Below are 24,199 nucleotides of genomic sequence, written 5' to 3'. Positions count from 1 at the left end.
AACCACACAAAAAATAATTTACAGCATGTTATCGACTTGGCCCTTTCGTGGCAGAACAGCCCAATCCAAAAATGTTTGTTTCTTATATAAGATCATTTCTGGGTAAATTGAGAGTGTATTTTCATTTCAAAGTTTCCCGGGCATATAATTATACTAATGTATGCTTGTTCAAAAAACAACATGTCGTATCTTGGCCCCTTTTTACACTTTTATCCCATTTTATGGCAACACAGCTTATCTTTGTACTTGCTTTTCTCAAAAGTGTAATGTCTACAAGGCTATCGACAACCTTGCCCCTAGTTATCTTTCTGCCATGACTCAACTCTAGAACACTGGTTCCGCTGAACACAGACCAAGTCTGCGCTCCTCCACTGATCGGACCCGGCTTGTTGTCCAAAGATCGTACAAGAAAGCTGGTGACATGACTTTCACATCTACCGCGGCTCGTCTTTGGAATGAACTTCCGATCAGTTTTTGTGAAGCGCCGTCTTTGTCTGTTTTCAAGCGGAAATTGAAAACTCATTTGTTTCTGTGATTCACTGTTTTCTTTGTTCCTCTTCTTTGTAAAGCGCTCCGTTCTTCGTGGGGCGCTATAGAAATGCTTGTTTATTATTATTATTATTATTATTAATTTTTGGAGTTAGGCTGTTTTGACATACATGTAATGGCCGCACTGAAACCCAAGGGTAACAGAGCAGTGAATCAACAGACCTTTATCATGCTGTCTCCATCTTGGTCATGTTCCTCGTATCGAATAACAATAATGAATGCTAATAATCATTTTGCAAATAGGAACCAGACTATTTTGTTCTTCCAGCCTCGGTTTGGTAACAATGATATCAAGGGGAGAAATTCAAGATGGCGGCACCATGATAAAGGTATATTAAGTAAGAATATCCATCTTCAAATCAATGCATTGTGTTTGGATGGGTTACATTTTCCTTTAGATTGGTCGCTCTGCTAAACCTCCAAGTATTATACACTGCAGTACCTATACATTTTACATGATATTGTTCAATATAAAAAATAAAGTGTTTTTTGTTAAACAGGCTCATGTGTGCACCATGATGAGGATTTAAGATCCAATCAAATTAAACCACAGCTAGGAATAAATCCATTTAATTCTAAATATTACAACAAACATCCTTCAAAGACCTTTATCCTCCAACAGCTATAAGTAAGTCCCAATATACACCAGGTATACACTTCATGTATTTATACCCATATGTACCCACTACATTCCCAGTGGTTCCCAATGTGAACCAGATGTATGGTATATTCATTACATATAATTATACCCAGTGTCACCTAGATGTACCCACTACATCCCCAGTGGTTCCTAGTGTCACCCAGATGTATGGTATATTCATTACATATATTTATACCCAGTGTCACCTAGATGTACCCACTACATTCCCAGTGGTTCTCCCAGAGTACCCCATGGAACTTGAGCTATATACTATCACCAAACTGGTAGTTTCACAAACACACCCTGTAGTTACCTATTGATAACTCCCACTGCTTCCCAGTTGTACCCAGTTGGTGAATGCCTAAATCATTGATAACTCCCACTGTATCCCATTTATACCCAATTGATTAATGCCTAAATCATTGATAACTCCCACTGTATCCCATTTATACCCAATTGTATGGTTAATGTCTAAATCATTGATAACTCCCACTGTATCCCATTTATACCCAATTGTATGGTTAATGTCTAAATCATTGATAACTGCACTGTATCCCATTTATACCCAATTGTATGGTTAATGTCTAAATCATTGAAAACTCCCACTGTATCCCATTTATACCCAATTGTATGGTTAATGTCTAAATCATTGATAACTGCACTGTATCCCATTTATACCCAATTGTATGGTTAATGTCTAAATCATTGATAACTGCACTGTATCCCATTTTTACCCAATTGGTAAATGCCTAAATCATTAAAGGCAGGGGAAACTATTGGTAATTACTCAAAAATGTTATCATCATAAAACTATTCTTGATTACAAGTAATGGGGAGAGGTTGATAGTACAAAACATTGTGAGAAACAGCTCCCTCTGAAGTGATGTAGTTCTCGAGAAAGAAGTAATTTTCCACGAATTTGATTTTGAGACTTCAAGTTTAGAATTTGAGGTCTCGAAATCGAGCATCAGAAAGCACACAACTTCGTGTGACAAGGGTGTTTTTTCTTTCATAATTTTCTCGTAACTTCGATGACCAATTGAGCCCAAATTTTCACAGGCTTGTTATTTTATGCTTATGATGGGATACACCAAGTGAGAACACTGGTCTTTGACAATTACCAAATGTGTACAGTGCCTTTAATAACTCCCACTGTATCCCATTTATACCCAGTTGGTGAATGCCTAAATCATTGATAACTCCCACTGTATCCCATTTATACCCAGTTGATTAATGCCTAAATCATTGATAACTCCCACTGTATCCCATTTTTACCCAGTGGATGACTGTTGCATTCATTGTTCAGGGCAGTCACTTATAATACATTCAAAGTCATGTAGCACCATTCCAGCAGGGCATTTACATCCAGGTACACATTGTGATTGTACACATTCTCGAGCCTCTAGTGAATTGATTGATTGACAAGTAACTTCACATGGTGGGGTGCATTCTGCATAGTAGGCTCCTCTCGGACAAGAAATGGCTGCAGGAAAAATAAGACATTATTTAATTCTTAATAATTGCAATCAGCAACTCAACTCAAAGCATTTCTTTTTTAAAAGACATTATCTTCGAATCTTTGTATCTTTTCAATTTTTAAGATTATATCTATATCCTTTTCTTGCGGTGTGATATTGTTCATTGACTCGCATGTGTGTGTATCTCATTGTTGTATTTTGTCGGTCTTATTGTAAATTGTACAGTATTTTGTAAGCTGTACATGGAGTTCAATTCAACTAATTTCTAATACTCATTTATTTCCATACGTCCATAAAAATATTGACAATAACATAGACCTATGGAGTAAAGAAAAAATAACATGAAGTTGTAGAAAGCAGTAAACAGCCCTAAAATCTTGTTGTTACAATTATATAAAGATTTTAGGGCTGTTTTATGAGCAGAAGCTTGTAAAAAAAAAATCAAAATTGAGGTCAAAAAATTTCCGCTGATTTTATTGTTCCAAATGATACAGAACGGACTACTGAGGACTTGATCAGTTGAGACTGGGTTAACAACCAACATTTTTTTGATTTATTGAGAATTTTCTATGTTTTTTAGATTTATTTGAAATGAACCGGATTCCGGGTCATCTGAAATGACCCAGATTCCGAGTCATATGAAATGACCCGGCTTCCAGGTCAAATTGTTTTGACCCGGAAGCCGGGTCATCTGAAATGACCCGGATTCCGCGTAATCTGAAACGAGCCAGAATCCGGGTCATTTCAAATAAATCTAAGTGCACTGGGTTCTGTTACATGCGTTACACAACACATGGGACCAACGGCTTTACATCCCATCCGAAGGACGAAGCAATGGTTAAGTGTCTCGCTTAAGGATACAAGTGTCACGCCTAGGGGATTTTACTCACCACAATAATTTTCTCTCTGCCAATTTAACGTGATTCCTTTTTCCCTTGCTCTGTGTGCATAAGCTGAGAGAACATCACAGAGGCATTTATCTTGCATTTGGCAGGTGCACCAATCGTACAGACATGCATTATAGAATGGCTCCGGGTCTATTAAGGCATGGGCTGGCGATGACACATCACTCTGCAGATATTAAAAGATAAACACACTTTCTTTTAGTCACCGTTTGTTTTGTACTTTTTATATTTTTTAAACACATAAATCGTGACAAACAATTACTAAAAAAATTGTTTTATTGTTCGTAAGCATATACTCTTATGTTTGAAAGAAAAAAAATTCTATTTCCAGGTGACTTTAAGCATCTGAAGTGTCTTATTGCTAGTTTTGATAAGCAGAAGCTTGTAAAAACAAAATCAAAATTGAGGTCAAAAAATTCCGCTGATTTTTTTGTTCCAAATGATACAGAACGGACTACTGAAGACATTTGATCAGTTGAGACTGGGTTAACAACCAACATATTTTTGATTTATTGAGAATTTTCTAATTTTTCTAGATTTATTTGAAATTACCCGGATTCCTGGTAATTTCAGATGACCCGGAATCCGGGTCATTTCATATGACCCGGAATCCGGGTCAAAACAATTTGACCCGGATTCCGGGTCATATGAAATGAACCGGAATCCGGGTCACATAAAATGACCCGGATCCGTTTTGTATCCTAAGCATCTGAAGTGTCTTATTGCTAGTTTTGTTAGCTTTAGAAAACAGCATTATGTTGATACTACAATCCTACTATGGAACAGTATTTTGTAAGATGGTCATGGAGTTCAATTCAACTATTTCTAAAACTCATTTATTTCCATACGTCCATAAAAAATATTGACAATAACATAGACCTATGGAGTAAAGAAAAAATAACATTAAGTTGTAGTAAATGTAACAAAAAGATTTTAGGGCTGTTTTGATGATTAGAAGCTTGTAAAGAAAAAAATTCGGAATTGTCGTCACAAATTTTTCGCTGGTTTTATGGTTCCAGTTGAGACTGGGTTAACAGCCAAAATTTTTAGATTTATTGAGAATTTTGTGAGTTTTGATTTTTGGTCCAAAATGAAAAAAGTCGACCATACCGGTATGGTCAAATTTTCAGATTTGGGGGTCAAAATATTTCCAATGATTTTGTTTGTTTGTTTGTTTGCTTTTTATTTCCAAATATTACAACAAATAATAATACAACATACAAGAAAAAAGAACAAAGGGTGATAAGAGGAGGGCACCAGGAAAAAGCCTTGTACAGAGCCTGGACCCTTTATAACATAAATTAATTGGTTTTACTTTATAACAATAACAATGTTGATTGATGAAATAAAAGTACAGTAAAAGGTATAATGCATACAACAAAAAAAAACACAAAAAAATGTTTGTTTGTAATTAAACTGTTTTACACAATTTGTTTGCTATACAGCCTTAAATACATATTGAGAGTTGATAACAAAAAGGAAAATTAACAGCAACATAATTACTAAAGAAAGTACAAACTAGATAAATTGGAATGGATAATCATGGTACGCGTCTAGCTACAGGTGGTGTCATTTTAAACGATACTAGTTATAAGTAGAATTTTGTGAGTTTGTGTTTTTGGTCAATAATCCAAAAAAATCTGTGATGCCGGCATGGGTCGATTTTTCAGATTTGGGGTGAACAAAATTTCTGTGAATTTATGCTTTCAAATGATACAGAAGATACTACTGAAAACATTTTATCAGTGCGGACAGGGTATATAAGCGAAAGTTTGATATTTATTAAAAATTTTGTGAGTTTGTGTTTTTGGTCAAAAATCCCCAAAAATCTGTGATGCCGGCATGGGTGGATTTTTCAGATTTGGGGTGAACAAAATTTCTGTGAATTTATTTTTTCAAATGATACAGAAGATACTACTGAAGACATTTTATCAGTGCGGACTGGGTATATAAGCGAAAGTTTGAGATTTTTAAAGAATTTTGTGAGTTTGTGTTTTTGGCCAAAAATCCAAAACAATCTGTGATGCCGGCATGGGTCGATTTTTCAGATTTGGGGTGAACAACTTTTCGGTGATTTTATGCTTTCAAATGATACAGAAGATACTACTGAAGACATTTTATCAGTGCGGACTGGGTAAATGAGCAAAAGTTTGAGATTTATTAAGAATTTTGTGAGTTTGTGTTTTTGGTCAAAAATTAAAAAAATCTGTGATGCCGGCATGGGTAAATTTTTCAGATTTGGGGTGAACAAATTTTCGGTGAATTTATGCTTTCAAATGATACAGAATATACTACTGAAGACATTTTATCAGTGCGGACTGGGTAAATGAGCAAAAGTTAGAGATTTATTAAGAATCTTGTGAGTTTGTGTTTTTGGTCAAAAATCCCAACAAAAAATTGTGATGCCGGCATGGGTCGATTTTTCAGATTTGGGGTGAAAAAATTTTCGGTGAATTTATGCTTTCAAATGATACAGAAGATACTACTGCAGACATTTTATCAGTGCGGACTGGGTAAATTAGCAAAAGTTTGAGATTTATTAAGAATTTAGTGAGTCTGTGTTTTTGGTCAAAAATCCAAAACAATCTGTGATGCCGGCATGGGTAAATTTTTCAGATTTGGGGTGAACAAATTTTCGGTGAATTTATGCTTTCAAATGATACAGAAGATACTACTGAAGACATTTTATCAGTGCGGACTGGGTACATGAGCAAAAGTTTGAGATTTATTAAGAATTTAGTGAGTTTGTGTTTTTGGTCAAAAATTAAAAAAATCTGTGATGCCGGCATGGGTAAATTTTTCAGATTTGGGGTGAACAAATTTTCGGTGAATTTATGCTTTCAAATGATACAGAAGATACTACTGAAGACATTTTATCAGTGCGGACTGGGTAAATGAGCAAAAGTTTCAGATTTATTAAGAATTTTGTTAGTTTGTGTTTTTGGTCAAAAATCTCCAAAAAATTGTGATGCCGGCATTGGTCGATTTTTCAGATTTGGGGTGAAAAATTTTTCGGTGAATTTATGCTTTCAAATGATACATAAGATACTACTGAAGACATTTTATCAGTGCGGACTGGGTATATAAGCAAAAGTTAGAGATTTATTACGAATTTTGTGAGTTTGTGTTTTTGGTCAAAAATCCCCCAAAAATTGTGATGCCGGCATGGGTAAATTTTTCAGAATGGGGTGAACAAATTTTCGGTGAATTTATGCTTTCAAATGATACAGAAGATACTACTGAAGACATTTTATCAGTGCGGACTGGGTAAATTAGCAAAAGTTAGAGATTTATTAAGAATTTTGTTAGTTTGTGTTTTTGGTCAAAAATCCCCAAAAAATTGTGATGCCGGAATGGGTCGATTTTTCAGATTTGGGGTGAAAAAATTTTCGGTGAATTTATGCTTTCAAATGATACAGAAGATACTACTGCAGACATTTTATCAGTGCGGACTGGGTAAAATAGCAAAAGTTTGAGATTTATTAAGAATTTTGTGAGTTTGTGTTTTTGGTCAAAAATTTAAAAAATCTGTGATGCCGGCATGGGTAAATTTTTCAGATTTGGGGTGAACAAATTTTCGGTGAATTCATGCTTTCAAATGATACATAAGATACTACTGAAGACATTTTATCAGTCCGGACTGGGTAGATAAGCAAAAGTTAGAGATTTATTATGAATTTTGTGAGTTTGTGTTTTTGTTCAAAAATCCAAAAAAATCTGTGATGCCGGCATGGGTCGATTTTTCAGATTTGGGGTGAACAAATTTTCCGTGAATTTATGCTTTCAAATGATACATAAGATACTACTGAAGACATTTTATCAGTGCAGACTGGGTATATAAGCAAAAGTTAGGGATTCCTTATGAATTTTGTGAGTTTGTGTTTTTGGTCAAAAATTAAAAAAATCTGTGATGCCGGCATGGGTCGATTTTTCAGATTTGGGGTGAACAAATTTTCGGTGAATTTATTCATGCTTTCAAATGATACAGAAGATACTACTGAAGACATTTTATCAGTGCGGACTGGGTACATGAGCAAAAGTTTGAGATTTATTAAGAATTTAGTGAGTTTGTGTTTCTGGTCAAAAATTTAAAAAATCTGTGATGCCGGCATGGGTAAATTTTTCAGATTTGGGGTGAACAAATTTTCGGTGAATTTATGCTTTCAAATGATACATAAGATACTACTGAAGACATTTTATCAGTGCGGACTGGGTATATAAGCAAAAGTTAGAGATTTATTACTAATTTTGTGAGTTTGTGTTTTTGGTCAAAAATCCCAAAAAATTGTGAAACCGGCATGGGTCGATTTTTCAGATTTGGGGTGAAAAATTTTGCGGTGAATTTATGCTTTCAAATGATACATAAGATACTACTGAAGACATTTTATCAGTGCGGACTGGGTACATAAGCAAAAGTTAGAGATTTATTACGAATTTTGTGAGTTTGTGTTTTTGGTCAAAAATCCCCCCCAAATTGTGATGCCGGCATGGGTCGATTTTTCAGATTTGGGGTGAAAAATTTTTCGGTGAATTTATGCTTTCAAATGATACATAAGATACTACTGAAGACATTTTATCAGTGCGGACTGGGTATATAAGCAAAAGTTAGAGATTTATTACAAATTTTGTGAGTTTGTGTTTTTAGCCAAAAATCCCCAAAAAATTGTGATGCCGGCATGGGTCGATTTTTCAGATTTGGGGTGAAAAAATTTTCGGTGAATTTATGCTTTCAAATGATACAGAAGATACTACTGCAGACATTTTATCAGTGCGGACTGGGTAAATTAGCAAAAGTTAGAGATTTATTAAGAATTTTGTGAGTTTGTGTTTTTGGTCAAAAATAAAAAAAATCTGTGATGCCGGCATGGGTCAATTTTTCAGATTTGGGGTGAACAAATTTTCTGTGAATTTATGCTTTCAAATGATACATAAGATACTACTGAAGAAATTTTATCAGTGCGGACTGGGTAAATGAGCAAAAGTTAGAGATTTATTAAGAATTTTGTTAGTTTGTGTTTTTGGTCAAAAATCCCCAAAAAATTGTGATGCCGGTATGGGTCGATTTTTCAGATTTGGGGTGAAAAAATTTTCGGTGAATTTATGCTTTCAAATGATACAGAAGATACTACTGCAGACATTTTATCAGTGCGGACTGGGTAAATTAGCAAAAGTTTGAGATTTATTAAGAATTTTGTGAGTTTGTGTTTTTGGTCAAAAATTTAAAAAATCTGTGATGCCGGCATGGGTCGATTTTTCAGATTTGGGGTGAACAAATTTTCGGTGAATTTATGCTTTCAAATGATACATAAGATACTACTGAAGACATTTTATCAGTGCGGACTGGGTATATAAGCAAAAGTTAGAGATTTATTACTAATTTTGTGAGTTTGTGTTTTTGGTCAAAAATCCCAAAAAATTGTGAAACCGGCATGGGTCGATTTTTCAGATTTGGGGTGAAAAATTTTGCGGTGAATTTATGCTTTCAAATGATACATAAGATACTACTGAAGACATTTTATCAGTGCGGACTGGGTACATAAGCAAAAGTTAGAGATTTATTACGAATTTTGTGAGTTTGTGTTTTTGGTCAAAAATCCCCCCCAAATTGTGATGCCGGCATGGGTCGATTTTTCAGATTTGGGGTGAAAAATTTTTCGGTGAATTTATGCTTTCAAATGATACATAAGATACTACTGAAGACATTTTATCAGTGCGGACTGGGTATATAAGCAAAAGTTAGAGATTTATTACAAATTTTGTGAGTTTGTGTTTTTAGCCAAAAATCCCCAAAAAATTGTGATGCCGGCATGGGTCGATTTTTCAGATTTGGGGTGAAAAAATTTTCGGTGAATTTATGCTTTCAAATGATACAGAAGATACTACTGCAGACATTTTATCAGTGCGGACTGGGTAAATTAGCAAAAGTTAGAGATTTATTAAGAATTTTGTGAGTTTGTGTTTTTGGTCAAAAATAAAAAAAATCTGTGATGCCGGCATGGGTCAATTTTTCAGATTTGGGGTGAACAAATTTTCTGTGAATTTATGCTTTCAAATGATACATAAGATACTACTGAAGACATTTTATCAGTGCGGACTGGGTAAATGAGCAAAAGTTAGAGATTTATTAAGAATTTTGTTAGTTTGTGTTTTTGGTCAAAAATCCCCAAAAAATTGTGATGCCGGTATGGGTCGATTTTTCAGATTTGGGGTGAAAAAATTTTCGGTGAATTTATGCTTTCAAATGATACAGAAGATACTACTGCAGACATTTTATCAGTGCGGACTGGGTAAATTAGCAAAAGTTTGAGATTTATTAAGAATTTTGTGAGTTTGTGTTTTTGGTCAAAAATTTAAAAAATCTGTGATGCCGGCATGGGTAAATTTTTCAGATTTGGGGTGAACAAATTTTCGGTGAAATCATGCTTTCAAATGATACAGAAGATACTACTGCAGACATTTTATCAGTGCGGACTGGGTAAATTAGCAAAAGTTTGAGATTTATTAAGAATTTTGTGAGTTTGTGTTTTTGGTCAAAAATCCCCCAAAAATTGTGATGCCGGCATGGGTCGATTTTTCAGATTTGGGGTGAAAAATTTTTCGGTGAATTTATGCTTTCAAATGATACATAAGATACTACTGAAGACATTTTATCAGTGCGGACTGGGTATATAAGCAAAAGTTAGAGATTTATTATGAATTTTGTGAGTTTGTGTTTTTGTTCAAAAATCCCAAAAAATCTGTGATGCCGGCATGGGTCGATTTTTCAGATTTGGGGTGAACAAATTTTCCGTGAATTTATGCTTTCAAATGATACATAAGATACTACTGAAGACATTTTATCAGTGCAGACTGGGTATATAAGCAAAAGTTAGGGATTCATTATGAATTTTGTGAGTTTGTGTTTTTGGTCAAAAATTAAAAAAATCTGTGATGCCGGCATGGGTAAATTTTTCAGATTTGGGGTGAACAAATTTTCGGTGAATTTATGCTTTCAAATGATACAGAAGATACTACTGAAGACATTTTATCAGTGCGGACTGGGTAAATGAGCAAAAGTTTCAGATTTATTAAGAATTTTGTTAGTTTGTGTTTTTGGTCAAAAATCTCCAAAAAATTGTGATGCCGGCATGGGTCGGTTTTTCAGATTTGGGGTGAAAAATTTTTCGGTGAATTTATGCTTTCAAATGATACATAAGATACTACTGAAGACATTTTATCAGTGCGGACTGGGTATATAAGCAAAAGTTATAGATTTATTACGAATTTTGTGAGTTTGTGTTTTTGGTCAAAAATCCCCCAAAAATTGTGATGCCGGCATGGGTCGATTTTTCAGATTTGGGGTGAACAAATTTTCGGTGAATTTATGCTTTCAAATGATACAGAAGATACTACTGCAGACATTTTATCAGTGCGGACTGGGTAAATTAGCAAAAGTTTGAGATTTATTAAGAATTTTGTGAGTTTGTGTTTTTGGTCAAAAATCCCCAAAAAATTGTAATGCCGGCATGGGTCGATTTTTCAGATTTGGGGTGAAAAATTTTTCGGTGAATTTATGCTTTCAAATGATACATAAGATAGTACTGAAGACATTTTATCAGTGCGGACTGGGTATATAAGCAAAAGTTAGAGATTTATTAAGAATTTTGTGAGTTTGTGTTTTTGGTCAAAAATCCCCAAAAAATTGTGATGCCGGCATGGGTCGATTTTTCAGATTTGGGGTGAACAAATTTTCGGTGAATTTATGCTTTCAAATGATACAGAAGATACTACTGAAGACATTTTATCAGTGCGGACTGGGTAAAATAGCAAAAGTTTGAGATTTATTAAGAATTTTGTGAGTTTGTGTTTTTGGTCAAAAATTTAAAAAATCTGTGATGCCGGCATGGGTAAATTTTTCAGATTTGGGGTGAAAAATTTTTCAGTGAATTCATGCTTTCAAATGATACATAAGATACTACTGAAGACATTTTATCAGTCCGGACTGGGTATATAAGCAAAAGTTTTAGATTTATTAAGAATTTAGTGAGTTTGTGTTTTTGGTCAAAAATCAAAAAAAAATCTGTGATGCTGGCATGGGTCAATTTTTCAGATTTGGGGTGAACAAATTTTCGGTGAATTTATGCTTTCAAATGATACAGAAGATACTACTGAAGACATTTTATCAGTGCGGACTGGGTATATAAGCAAAAGTTAGAGATTTATTATGAATTTTGTGAGTTTGTGTTTTTGTTCAAAAATCCCAAAAAATCTGTGATGCCGGCATGGGTCGATTTTTCAGATTTGGGGTGAACAAATTTTCGGTGAATTTATGCTTTCAAATGATACATAAGATACTACTGAAGACATTTTATCAGTGCAGACTGGGTATATAAGCAAAAGTTAGGGATTCCTCATGAATTTTGTGAGTTTGTGTTTTTGGTCAAAAATCCAAAGAAATCTGTGATGCCGGCATGGGTCGATTTTTCAGATTTGGGGTGAACAAATTTTCTGTGAATTTATGCTTTCAAATGATACAGAAGATACTACTGCAGACATTTTATCAGTGCGGACTGGGTAAATTAGCAAAAGTTTGAGATTTATTAAGAATTTAGTGACTTTGTGTTTTTGGTCAAAAATCCCCAAAAAATTGTGATGCCGGCATGGGTCGATTTTTCAGATTTGGGGTGAACAAATTTTCGGTGAATTTATGCTTTCAAATGATACAGAAGATACTACTGCAGACATTTTATCAGTGCGGACTGGGTAAATTAGCAAAAGTTTGAGATTTATTAAGAATTTTGTGAGTTTGTGTTTTTGGTCAAAAATTTTAAAAATCTGTGATGCCGGCATGGGTAAATTTTTCAGATTTGGGGTGAACAAATTTTCGGTGAATTTATGCTTTCAAATGATACATAAGATACTACTGAAGACATTTTATCAGTGCGGACTGGGTATATAAGCAAAAGTTAGAGATTTATTACGAATTTTGTGACTTTGTGTTTTTGGTCAAAAATCCCCCAAAAATTGTAATGCCGGCATGGGTAAATTTTTCAGATTTGGGGTGAAAAATTTTTCGGTGAATTTATGCTTTCAAATGATACACAAGATACTACTGAAGACATTTTATCAGTGCGGACTGGGTATATAAGCAAAAGTTAGAGATTTATTAAGAATTTTGTTAGTTTGTGTTTTTGGTCAAAAATCCCCCAAAAATTGTGATGCCGGCATGGGTCGATTTTTCAGATTTGGGGTGAACAAATTTTCGGTGAACTTATGCTTTCAAATGATACAGAAGATACTACTGCAGACATTTTATCAGTGCGGACTGGGTAAATTAGCAAAAGTTTGAGATTTATTAAGAATTTTGTGAGTTTGTGTTTTTGGTCAAAAATTTTAAAAATCTGTGATGCCGGCATGGGTAAATTTTTCAGATTTGGGGTGAACAAATTTTCTGTGAATTTATGCTTTCAAATGATACATAAGATACTACTGAAGACATTTTATCAGTGCGGACTGGGTATATAAGCAAAAGTTAGGGATTCATTATGAATTTTGTGAGTTTGTGTTTTTAGTCAAAAATCCAAAAAAATCTGTGATGCCGGCATGGGTCGATTTTTCAGATTTGGGGTGAACAAATTTTCGGTGAATTTATGCTTTCAAATGATACAGAAGATACTACTGAAGACATTTTATCAGTGCGGACTGGGTATATAAGCAAAAGTTTGAGATTTATTACAAATTTTGTGAGTTTGTGTTTTTGGTCAAAAATCCCCAAAAAGTTGTGATCCCGGCATGGGTCGATTTTTCAGATTTGGGGTGAACAAATTTTCGGTGAATTAATGCTTTCAAATGATACAGAAGATACTACTACAGACATTTTATCAGTGCGGACTGGGTAAATTAGCAAAAGTTTGAGATTTATTAAGAATTTTGTGAGTTTGTGTTTTTGGTCAAAAATTTTAAAAATCTGTGATGCCGGCATGGGTAAATATTTCAGATTTGGGGTGAACAAATTTTTGGTGAATTTATGCTTTCAAATGATACAGAAGATACTACTCAAGACATTTTATCAGTGCGGACTGGGTAAATGAGCAAAAGTTTGAGATTTATTAAGAATTTTGTGAGTTTGTGTTTTTGGTCAAAAATAAAAAAAAAATCTGTGATGCCGGCATGGGTCAATTTTTCAGATTTGGGGTGAACAAATTTTCGGTGAATTTATGCTTTCAAATGATACAGAAGATACTACTGCAGACATTTTATCAGTGCGGACTGGGTATATAAGCAAAAGTTAGAGATTTATTAAGAATTTTGTTAGTTTGTGTTTTTGGTCAAAAATCCCCAAAAAATTGTGATGCCGGCATGGGTCGATTTTTCAGATTTGGGGTGAACAAATTTTCGGTGAATTTATGCTTTCAAATGATACAGAAGATACTACTGCAGACATTTTATCTGTGCGGACTGGGTAAATTAGCAAAAGTTTGAGATTTATTAAGAATTTAGTGACTTTGTGTTTTTGGTCAAAAATCAAAAAAAATCTGTGATGCCGGCATGGGTCGATTTTTCAGATTTGGGGTGAACAAATTTTCGGTGAATTTATGCTTTCAAATGATACAGAAGATACTACTGCAAACATTTTATCTGTGCGGACTGGGTAAATTAGCAAAAGTTTGAGATTTATTAAGAATTTAGTGACTTTGTGTTTTTGGTCAAAAATCCCCAACAAATTGTGATGCCGGCATGGGTCGATTTTTCAGATTTGGGGTGAACAAATTTTCGGTGAATTTATGCTTTCAAATGATACAGAAGATACTACTGAAGACATTTTATCAGTGCGGACTGGGTAAATTAGCAAAAGTTTGAGATTTATTAAGAATTTTGTGAGTTTGTGTTTTTGGTCAAAAATTTTAAAAATCTGTGATGCCGGCATGGGTAAATTTTTCAGATTTGGGGTGAACAAATTTTCGGTGAATTTATGCTTTCAAATGATACATAAGATACTACTGAAGACATTTTATCAGTGCGGACTGGGTATATAAGCAAAAGTTAGAGATTTATTACGAATTTTGTGAGTTTGTGTTTTTGGTCAAAAATCCCCCAAAAATTGTGATGCCTGCATGGGTCGATTTTTCAGATTTGGGGTGAACAAATTTTCGGTGAATTTATGCTTTCAAATGATACAGAAGATACTACTGAAGACATTTTATCAGTGCCGACTGGGTATATAAGCAAAAGTTAGAGATTTATTAAGAATTTTGTTAGTTTGTGTTTTTGGTCAAAAATTCCCCAAAAAATTGTGATGCCGGCATGGGTCGATTTTTCAGATTTGGGGTGAACAAATTTTCGGTGAATTTATGCTTTCAAATGATACAGAAGATACTACTGCAAACATTTTATCTGTGCGGACTGGGTAAATTAGCAAAAGTTTGAGATTTATTAAGAATTTAGTGACTTTGTGTTTTTGGTCAAAAATCCCCAAGAAATTGTGATGCCGGCATGGGTCGATTTTTCAGATTTGGGGTGAACAAATTTTCGGTGAATTTATGCTTTCAAATGATACAGAAGATACTACTGCAAACATTTTATCTGTGCGGACTGGGTAAATTAGCAAAAGTTTGAGATTTATTAAGAATTTAGTGACTTTGTGTTTTTGGTCAAAAATCCCCAACAAATTGTGATGCCGGCATGGGTCGATTTTTCAGATTTGGGGTGAACAAGTTTTCGGTGAATTTATGCTTTCAAATGATACAGAAGATACTACTGCAGACATTTTATCAGTGCGGACTGGGTAAATTAGCAAAAGTTTGAGATTTATTAAGAATTTAGTGACTTTGTGTTTTTGGTCAAAAATCCCCAAAAAATTGTGATGCCGGCATGGGTCGATTTTTCAGATTTGGGGTGAACAAATTTTCGGTGAATTTATGCTTTCAAATGATACAGAAGATACTACTGCAGACATTTTATCAGTGCGGACTGGGTAAATTAGCAAAAGTTTGAGATTTATTAAGAATTTTGTGAGTTTGTGTTTTTGGTCAAAAATTTTAAAAATCTGTGATGCCGGCATGGGTAAATTTTTCAGATTTGGGGTGAACAAATTTTCGGTGAACTTATGCTTTCAAATGATACATAAGATACTACTGAAGACATTTTATCAGTGCGGACTGGGTATATAAGCAAAAGTTAGAGATTTATTACGAATTTTCTGAGTTTGTGTTTTTGGTCAAAAATCCCCCAAAAATTGTGATGCCGGCATGGGTCGATTTTTCAGATTTGGGGTGAACAAATTTTCGGTGAATTTATGCTTTCAAATGATACAGAAGATACTACTGCAGACATTTTATCAGTGCGGACTGGGTAAATTAGCAAAAGTTTGAGATTTATTAAGAATTTTGTGAGTTTGTGTTTTTGGTCAAAAATTTAAAAAATCTGTGATGCCGGCATGGGTAAATTTTTCAGATTGGGGGTGAACAAATTTTCTGTGAATTTATGCTTTCAAATGATACATAAGATACTACTGAAGACATTTTATCAGTGCGGACTGGGTATATAAGCAAAAGTTAGAGATTTATTACGAATTTTGTGAGTTTGTGTTTTTGGTCAAAAATCCCCAAAAAATTGTGATGCTGGCATGGGTCGATTTTCAGATTTGGGGTGAAAAATTTTTCGGTGAATTTATGCTTTCAAATGATACATAAGATACTACTGAAGACATTTTATCAGTGCGGACTGGGTAAATGAGCAAAAGTTAAAGATTTATTAAGAATTTTGTTAGTTTGTGTTTTTGGTCAAAAATCCCCCAAAAATTGTGATGCCGGCATGGGTCGATTTTTCAGATTTGGGGTGAACAAATTTTCGGTGAATTTATGCTTTCAAATGATACAGAAGATACTACTGCAGACATTTTATCAGTGCGGACTGGGTAAATTAGCAAAAGTTTGAGATTTATTAAGAATTTTGTGAGTTTGTGTTTTTGGTCAAAAATTTAATAAATCTGTGATGCCGGCATGGGTAAATTTTTCAGATTTGGGGTGAAAAATTTTTCGGTGAATTTATGCTTTCAAATGATACATGAGATACTACTGAAGACATTTTATCAGTGCGGACTGGGTAAATGAGCAAAAGTTAGAGATTTATTAAGAATTTTGTTAGTTTGTGTTTTTGGTCAAAAATCAACAAAAAATTGTGATGCCGGCATGGGTCGATTTTTCAGATTTGGGGTGAACAAATTTTCGGTGAATTTATGCTTTCAAATGATACAGAAGATACTACTGCAGACATTTTATCAGTGCGGACTGGGTATATAAGCAAAAGTTAGAGATTTATTACGAATTTTGTGAGTTTGTGTTTTTGGTCAAAAATCCCCAAAAAATTGTGATGCCGGCATGGGTCGATTTTTCAGATTTGGGGTGAAAAATTTTTCAGTGAATTTATGCTTTCAAATGATACAGAAGATACTACTGAAGACATTTTATCAGTGCGGACTGGGTATATAAGCAAAAGATAGAGATTTATTAAGAATTTTGTTAGTTTGTGTTTTTGGTCAAAAATCCCCCAAAAATTGTGATGCCGGCATGGGTCGATTTTTCAGATTTGGGGTGAACAAATTTTCGGTGAATTTATGCTTTCAAATGATACAGAAGATACTACTGCAGACATTTTATCAGTGCGGACTGGGTAAATTAGCAAAAGTTTGAGATTTATTAAGAATTTTGTGAGTTTGTGTTTTTGGTCAAAAATTTAATAAATCTGTGATGCCGGCATGGGTAAATTTTTCAGATTTGGGGTGAAAAAATTTTCGGTGAATTTATGCTTTCAAATGATACATAAGATACTACTGAAGACATTTTATCAGTGCGGACTGGGTAAATGAGCAAAACTTAGAGATTTATTAAGAATTTTGTTAGTTTGTGTTTTTGGTCAAAAATCCCCAAAAAATTGTGATGCCGGCATGGGTCGATTTTTCAGATTGGGGGTGAACAAATTTTCGGTGAATTTATGCTTTCAAGTGATACATAAGATACTACTGAAGACATTTTATCAGTGCGGACTGGGTATATAAGCAAAAGTTAGAGATTTATTACGAAGTTTGTGAGTTTGTGTTTTTGGTTAAAAATCCCCCAAAAATTGTGATGCCGGCATGGGTCGATTTTTCAGATTTGGGGTGAAAAATTTTTCGGTGAATTTATGCTTTCAAATGATACAGAAGATACTACTGAAGACATTTTATCAATGCGGACTGGGTATATAAGCAAAAGATAGAGATTTATTAAGAATTTTGTTAGTTTGTGTTTTTGGTCAAAAATCCCCCAAAAATTGTGATGCCGGCATGGGTCGATTTTTCAGATTTGGGGTGAACAAATTTTCGGTGAATTTATGCTTTCAAATGATACAGAAGATACTACTGAAGACATTTTATCAGTGCGGACTGGGTAAATTAGCAAAAGTTTGAGATTTATTAAGAATTTTGTGAGTTTGTGTTTTTGGTCAAAAATTTTAAAAATCTGTGATGCCGGCATGGGTAAATTTTTCAGATTTGGGGTGAACAAATTTTCGGTGAATTTATGCTTTCAAATGATACATAAGATACTACTGAAGACATTTTATCAGTGCGGACTGGGTATATAAGCAAAAGTTAGAGATTTATTACGAATTTTGTGAGTTTGTGTTTTTGGTCAAAAATCCCCCAAAAATTGTGATGCCTGCATGGGTCGATTTTTCAGATTTGGGGTGAACAAATTTTCGGTGAATTTATGCTTTCAAATGATACAGAAGATACTACTGAAGACATTTTATCAGTGCCGACTGGGTATATAAGCAAAAGTTAGAGATTTATTAAGAATTTTGTTAGTTTGTGTTTTTGGTCAAAAATTCCCCAAAAAATTGTGATGCCGGCATGGGTCGATTTTTCAGATTTGGGGTGAACAAATTTTCGGTGAATTTATGCTTTCAAATGATACAGAAGATACTACTGCAAACATTTTATCTGTGCGGACTGGGTAAATTAGCAAAAGTTTGAGATTTATTAAGAATTTAGTGACTTTGTGTTTTTGGTCAAAAATCCCCAAGAAATTGTGATGCCGGCATGGGTCGATTTTTCAGATTTGGGGTGAACAAATTTTCGGTGAATTTATGCTTTCAAATGATACAGAAGATACTACTGCAAACATTTTATCTGTGCGGACTGGGTAAATTAGCAAAAGTTTGAGATTTATTAAGAATTTAGTGACTTTGTGTTTTTGGTCAAAAATCCCCAACAAATTGTGATGCCGGCATGGGTCGATTTTTCAGATTTGGGGTGAACAAATTTTCGGTGAATTTATGCTTTCAAATGATACAGAAGATACTACTGCAGACATTTTATCAGTGCGGACTGGGTAAATTAGCAAAAGTTTGAGATTTATTAAGAATTTAGTGACTTTGTGTTTTTGGTCAAAAATCCCCAAAAAATTGTGATGCCGGCATGGGTCGATTTTTCAGATTTGGGGTAAACAAATTTTCGGTGAATTTATGCTTTCAAATGATACAGAAGATACTACTGCAGACATTTTATCAGTGCGGACTGGGTAAATTAGCAAAAGTTTGAGATTTATTAAGAATTTTGTGAGTTTGTGTTTTTGGTCAAAAATTTTAAAAATCTGTGATGCCGGCATGGGTAAATTTTTCAGATTTGGGGTGAACAAATTTTCGGTGAATTTATGCTTTCAAATGATACATAAGATACTACTGAAGACATTTTATCAGTGCGGACTGGGTATATAAGCAAAAGTTAGAGATTTATTACGAATTTTCTGAGTTTGTGTTTTTGGTCAAAAATCCCCCAAAAATTGTAATGCCGGCATGGGTCGATTTTTCAGATTTGGGGTGAAAAATTTTTCGGTGAATTTATGCTTTCAAATGATACACAAGATACTACTGAAGACATTTTATCAGTGCGGACTGGGTATATAAGCAAAAGTTAGATATTTATTAAGAATTTTGTTAGTTTGTGTTTTTGGTCAAAAATCCCCCAAAAATTGTGATGCCGGCATGGGTCGATTTTTCAGATTTGGGGTGAACAAATTTTCGGTGAATTTATGCTTTCAAATGATACAGAAGATACTACTGCAGACATTTTATCAGTGCGGACTGGGTAAATTAGCAAAAGTTTGAGATTTATTAAGAATTTTGTGAGTTTGTGTTTTTGGTCAAAAATTTAAAAAATCTGTGATGCCGGCATGGGTAAATTTTTCAGATTTGGGGTGAACAAATTTTCTGTGAATTTATGCTTTCAAATGATACATAAGATACTACTGAAGACATTTTATCAGTGCGGACTGGGTATATAAGCAAAAGTTAGAGATTTATTACGAATTTTGTGAGTTTGTGTTTTTGGTCAAAAATCCCCAAAAAATTGTGATGCTGGCATGGGTCGATTTTCAGATTTGGGGTGAAAAATTTTTCGGTGAATTTATGCTTTCAAATGATACATAAGATACTACTGAAGACATTTTATCAGTGCGGACTGGGTAAATGAGCAAAAGTTAAAGATTTATTAAGAATTTTGTTAGTTTGTGTTTTTGGTCAAAAATCCCCCAAAAATTGTGATGCCGGCATGGGTCGATTTTTCAGATTTGGGGTGAACAAATTTTCGGTGAATTTATGCTTTCAAATGATACAGAAGATACTACTGCAGACATTTTATCAGTGCGGACTGGGTAAATTAGCAAAAGTTTGAGATTTATTAAGAATTTTGTGAGTTTGTGTTTTTGGTCAAAAATTTAATAAATCTGTGATGCCGGCATGGGTAAATTTTTCAGATTTGGGGTGAAAAATTTTTCGGTGAATTTATGCTTTCAAATGATACATGAGATACTACTGAAGACATTTTATCAGTGCGGACTGGGTAAATGAGCAAAAGTTAGAGATTTATTAAGAATTTTGTTAGTTTGTGTTTTTGGTCAAAAATCAACAAAAAATTGTGATGCCGGCATGGGTCGATTTTTCAGATTTGGGGTGAACAAATTTTCGGTGAATTTATGCTTTCAAATGATACAGAAGATACTACTGCAGACATTTTATCAGTGCGGACTGGGTATATAAGCAAAAGTTAGAGATTTATTACGAATTTTGTGAGTTTGTGTTTTTGGTCAAAAATCCCCAAAAAATTGTGATGCCGGCATGGGTCGATTTTTCAGATTTGGGGTGAAAAATTTTTCAGTGAATTTATGCTTTCAAATGATACAGAAGATACTACTGAAGACATTTTATCAGTGCGGACTGGGTATATAAGCAAAAGATAGAGATTTATTAAGAATTTTGTTAGTTTGTGTTTTTGGTCAAAAATCCCCCAAAAATTGTGATGCCGGCATGGGTCGATTTTTCAGATTTGGGGTGAACAAATTTTCGGTGAATTTATGCTTTCAAATGATACAGAAGATACTACTGCAGACATTTTATCAGTGCGGACTGGGTAAATTAGCAAAAGTTTGAGATTTATTAAGAATTTTGTGAGTTTGTGTTTTTGGTCAAAAATTTAATAAATCTGTGATGCCGGCATGGGTAAATTTTTCAGATTTGGGGTGAAAAAATTTTCGGTGAATTTATGCTTTCAAATGATACATAAGATACTACTGAAGACATTTTATCAGTGCGGACTGGGTAAATGAGCAAAACTTAGAGATTTATTAAGAATTTTGTTAGTTTGTGTTTTTGGTCAAAAATCAACAAAAAATTGTGATGCCGGCATGGGTCGATTTTTCAGATTTGGGGTGAACAAATTTTCGGTGAATTTATGCTTTCAAGTGATACATAAGATACTACTGAAGACATTTTATCAGTGCGGACTGGGTATATAAGCAAAAGTTAGAGATTTATTACGAAGTTTGTGAGTTTGTGTTTTTGGTTAAAAATCCCCCAAAAATTGTGATGCCGGCATGGGTCGATTTTTCAGATTTGGGGTGAAAAATTTTTCGGTGAATTTATGCTTTCAAATGATACAGAAGATACTACTGAAGACATTTTATCAATGCGGACTGGGTATATAAGCAAAAGATAGAGATTTATTAAGAATTTTGTTAGTTTGTGTTTTTGGTCAAAAATCCCCCAAAAATTGTGATGCCGGCATGGGTCGATTTTTCAGATTTGGGGTGAACAAATTTTCGGTGAATTTATGCTTTCAAATGATACAGAAGATACTACTGCAGACATTTTATCAGTGCGGACTGGGTAAATTAGCAAAAGTTTGAGATTTATTAAGAATTTTGTGAGTTTGTGTTTTTGGTCAAAAATTTAATAAATCTGTGATGCCGGCATGGGTAAATTTTTCAGATTTGGGGTGAAAAATTTTTCGGTGAATTTATGCTTTCAAATGATACATAAGATACTACTGAAGACATTTTATCAGTGCGGACTGGGTAAATGAGCAAAAGTTAGAGATTTATTAAGAATTTTGTTAGTTTGTGTTTTTGGTCAAAAATCAACAAAAAATTGTGATGCCGGCATGGGTCGATTTTTCAGATTTGGGGTGAACAAATTTTCGGTGAATTTATGCTTTCAAATGATACAGAAGATACTACTGCAGACATTTTATCAGTGCGGACTGGGTAAATTAGCAAACGTTTGAGATTTATTAAGAATTTTGTGAGTTTGTGTTTTTGGTCAAAAATTTAAAAAATCTGTGATGCCGGCATGGGTAAATTTTTCAGATTTGGGTTGAACAAATTTTCGGTGAATTTATGCTTTCAAATGATACATAAAATACTACTGAAGACATTTTATCAGTGCGGACTGGGTATATAAGCAAAAGTTAGAGATTTATTAAGAATTTTGTTAGTTTGTGTTTTTGGTCAAAAATCCCCAAAAAATTGTGATGCCGGTATGGGTCGATTTTTCAGATTTGGGGTGAACAAATTTTCGGTGAACTTATGCTTTCAAATGATACAGAAGATACTACTGCAGACATTTTATCAGTGCGGACTGGGTAAATTAGCAAAAGTTTGAGATTTATTAAGAATTTTGTGAGTTTGTGTTTTTGGTCAAAAATTTAAAAAATCTGTGATGCCGGCATGGGTAAATTTTTCAGATTGGGGGTGAACAAATTTTCGGTGAATTTATGCTTTCAAATGATACATCAGATACTACTGAAGACATTTTATCAGTGCGGACTGGGTATATAAGCAAAAGTTAGAGATTTATTACAAATTTTGTGAGTTTGTGTTTTTGGTCAAAAATCCCCAAAAAATTGTGATGCCAGCATGGGTCGATTTTTCAGATTTGGGGTGAAAAATTTTTCAGTGAATATATGCTTTCAAATGATACATAAGATACTACTGCAGACATTTTATCAGTGCGGACTGGGTAAATTAGCAAAAGTTTGAGATTTATTAAGAATTTTGTGAGTTTGTGTTTTTGTTCAAAAATTTAAAAAATCTGTGATGCCGGCATGGGTAAATTTTTCAGATTTGGGGTGAACAAATTTTCGGTGAATTTATGCTTTCAAATGATACATAAGATACTACTGAAGACATTTTATCAGTGCGGACTGGGTATATAAGCAAAAGTTAGAGATTTATTACAAATTTTGTGAGTTTGTGTTTTTGGTCAAAAATCCCCCAAAAATTGTGATGCCGGCATGGGTCGATTTTTCAGATTTGGGGTGAACAAATTTTCGGTGAATTTATGCTTTCAAATGATACAGAAGATACTACTGAAGACATTTTATCAGTGCGGACTGGGTATATAAGCAAAAGTTAAAGATTTATTAAGAATTTTGTTAGTTTGTGTTTTTGGTCAAAAATCCCCCAAAAATTGTGATGCCGGCATGGGTCGATTTTTCGGATTTGGGGTGAACAAATTTTCGGTGAATTTATGCTTTCAAATGATACAGAAGATACTACTGAAGACATTTTATCAGTGCGGACTGGGTATATAAGCAAAAGTTAGAGATTTATTAAGAATTTTGTTAGTTTGTGTTTTTGGTCAAAAATCCCCAAAAAACTGTGATGCCGGCATGGGTCGATTTTTCAGATTTGGGGTGAACAAATTTTCGGTGAATTTATGCTTTCAAATGATACAGAAGATACTACTGCAGACATTTTATCAGTGCGGACTGGGTAAATTAGCAAAAGTTTGAGATTTATTAAGAATTTTGTGAGTTTGTGTTTTTGGTCAAAATTTTAAAAATCTGTGATGCCGGCATGGGTAAATTTTTCAGATTTGGGGTGAACAAGTTTTCGGTGAATTTATGCTTTCAAATGATACATAAGATACTACTGAAGACATTTTATCAGTGCGGACTGGGTATATAAGCAAAAGTTAGAGATTTATTACGAATTTTGTGAGTTTGTGTTTTTGGTCAAAAATCCCCCAAAAATTGTGATGCCGGCATGGGTCGATTTTTCAGATTTGGGGTGAAAAATTTTTCAGTGAATTTATGCTTTCAAATGATACATAAGATACTACTGAAGACATTTTATCAGTGCGGACTGGGTAAATGAGCAAAAGTTAGAGATTTATTAAGAATTTTGTTAGTTTGTGTTTTTGGTCAAAAATCCCCCAAAAATTGTGATGCCGGCATGGGTCGATTTTTCAGATTTGGGTTGAACAAATTTTCGGTGAATTTATGCTTTCAAATGATACAGAAGATACTACTGCAGACATTTTATCAGTGCGGA

The 24,199-nt window shown here is 34.0% G+C and overlaps 1 protein-coding gene across 1 annotated transcript in view; it reads right to left on the bottom strand.

Annotated features, from left to right (window-relative positions):
• Positions 1–1,896: 1,896 nt before the first annotated feature.
• LOC139951547 (kielin/chordin-like protein) overlaps positions 1,897–24,199 on the bottom strand; it is a 92,173-nt gene continuing 69,870 nt past the window's right edge. The window contains exons 2-3 of the mRNA XM_071950488.1: positions 3,558–3,738; positions 1,897–2,672 (exon numbers count right to left, since the gene is read on the bottom strand). Of these exons, the coding sequence (XP_071806589.1) occupies positions 2,485–2,672; positions 3,558–3,738 (369 nt within the window). The 3' untranslated portion in view covers positions 1,897–2,484. The remainder of the gene's footprint in view (positions 2,673–3,557; positions 3,739–24,199) is intronic.

The sequence above is a fragment of the Asterias amurensis genome, chromosome 19, assembly GCF_032118995.1.
Source record: "Asterias amurensis chromosome 19, ASM3211899v1".
Classification (NCBI taxonomy): Eukaryota; Metazoa; Echinodermata; class Asteroidea; order Forcipulatida; family Asteriidae; genus Asterias; species Asterias amurensis.
Note: the sequence above shows the minus strand (reverse complement) of the source record. Positions and strands in the feature narration are given on the sequence as shown.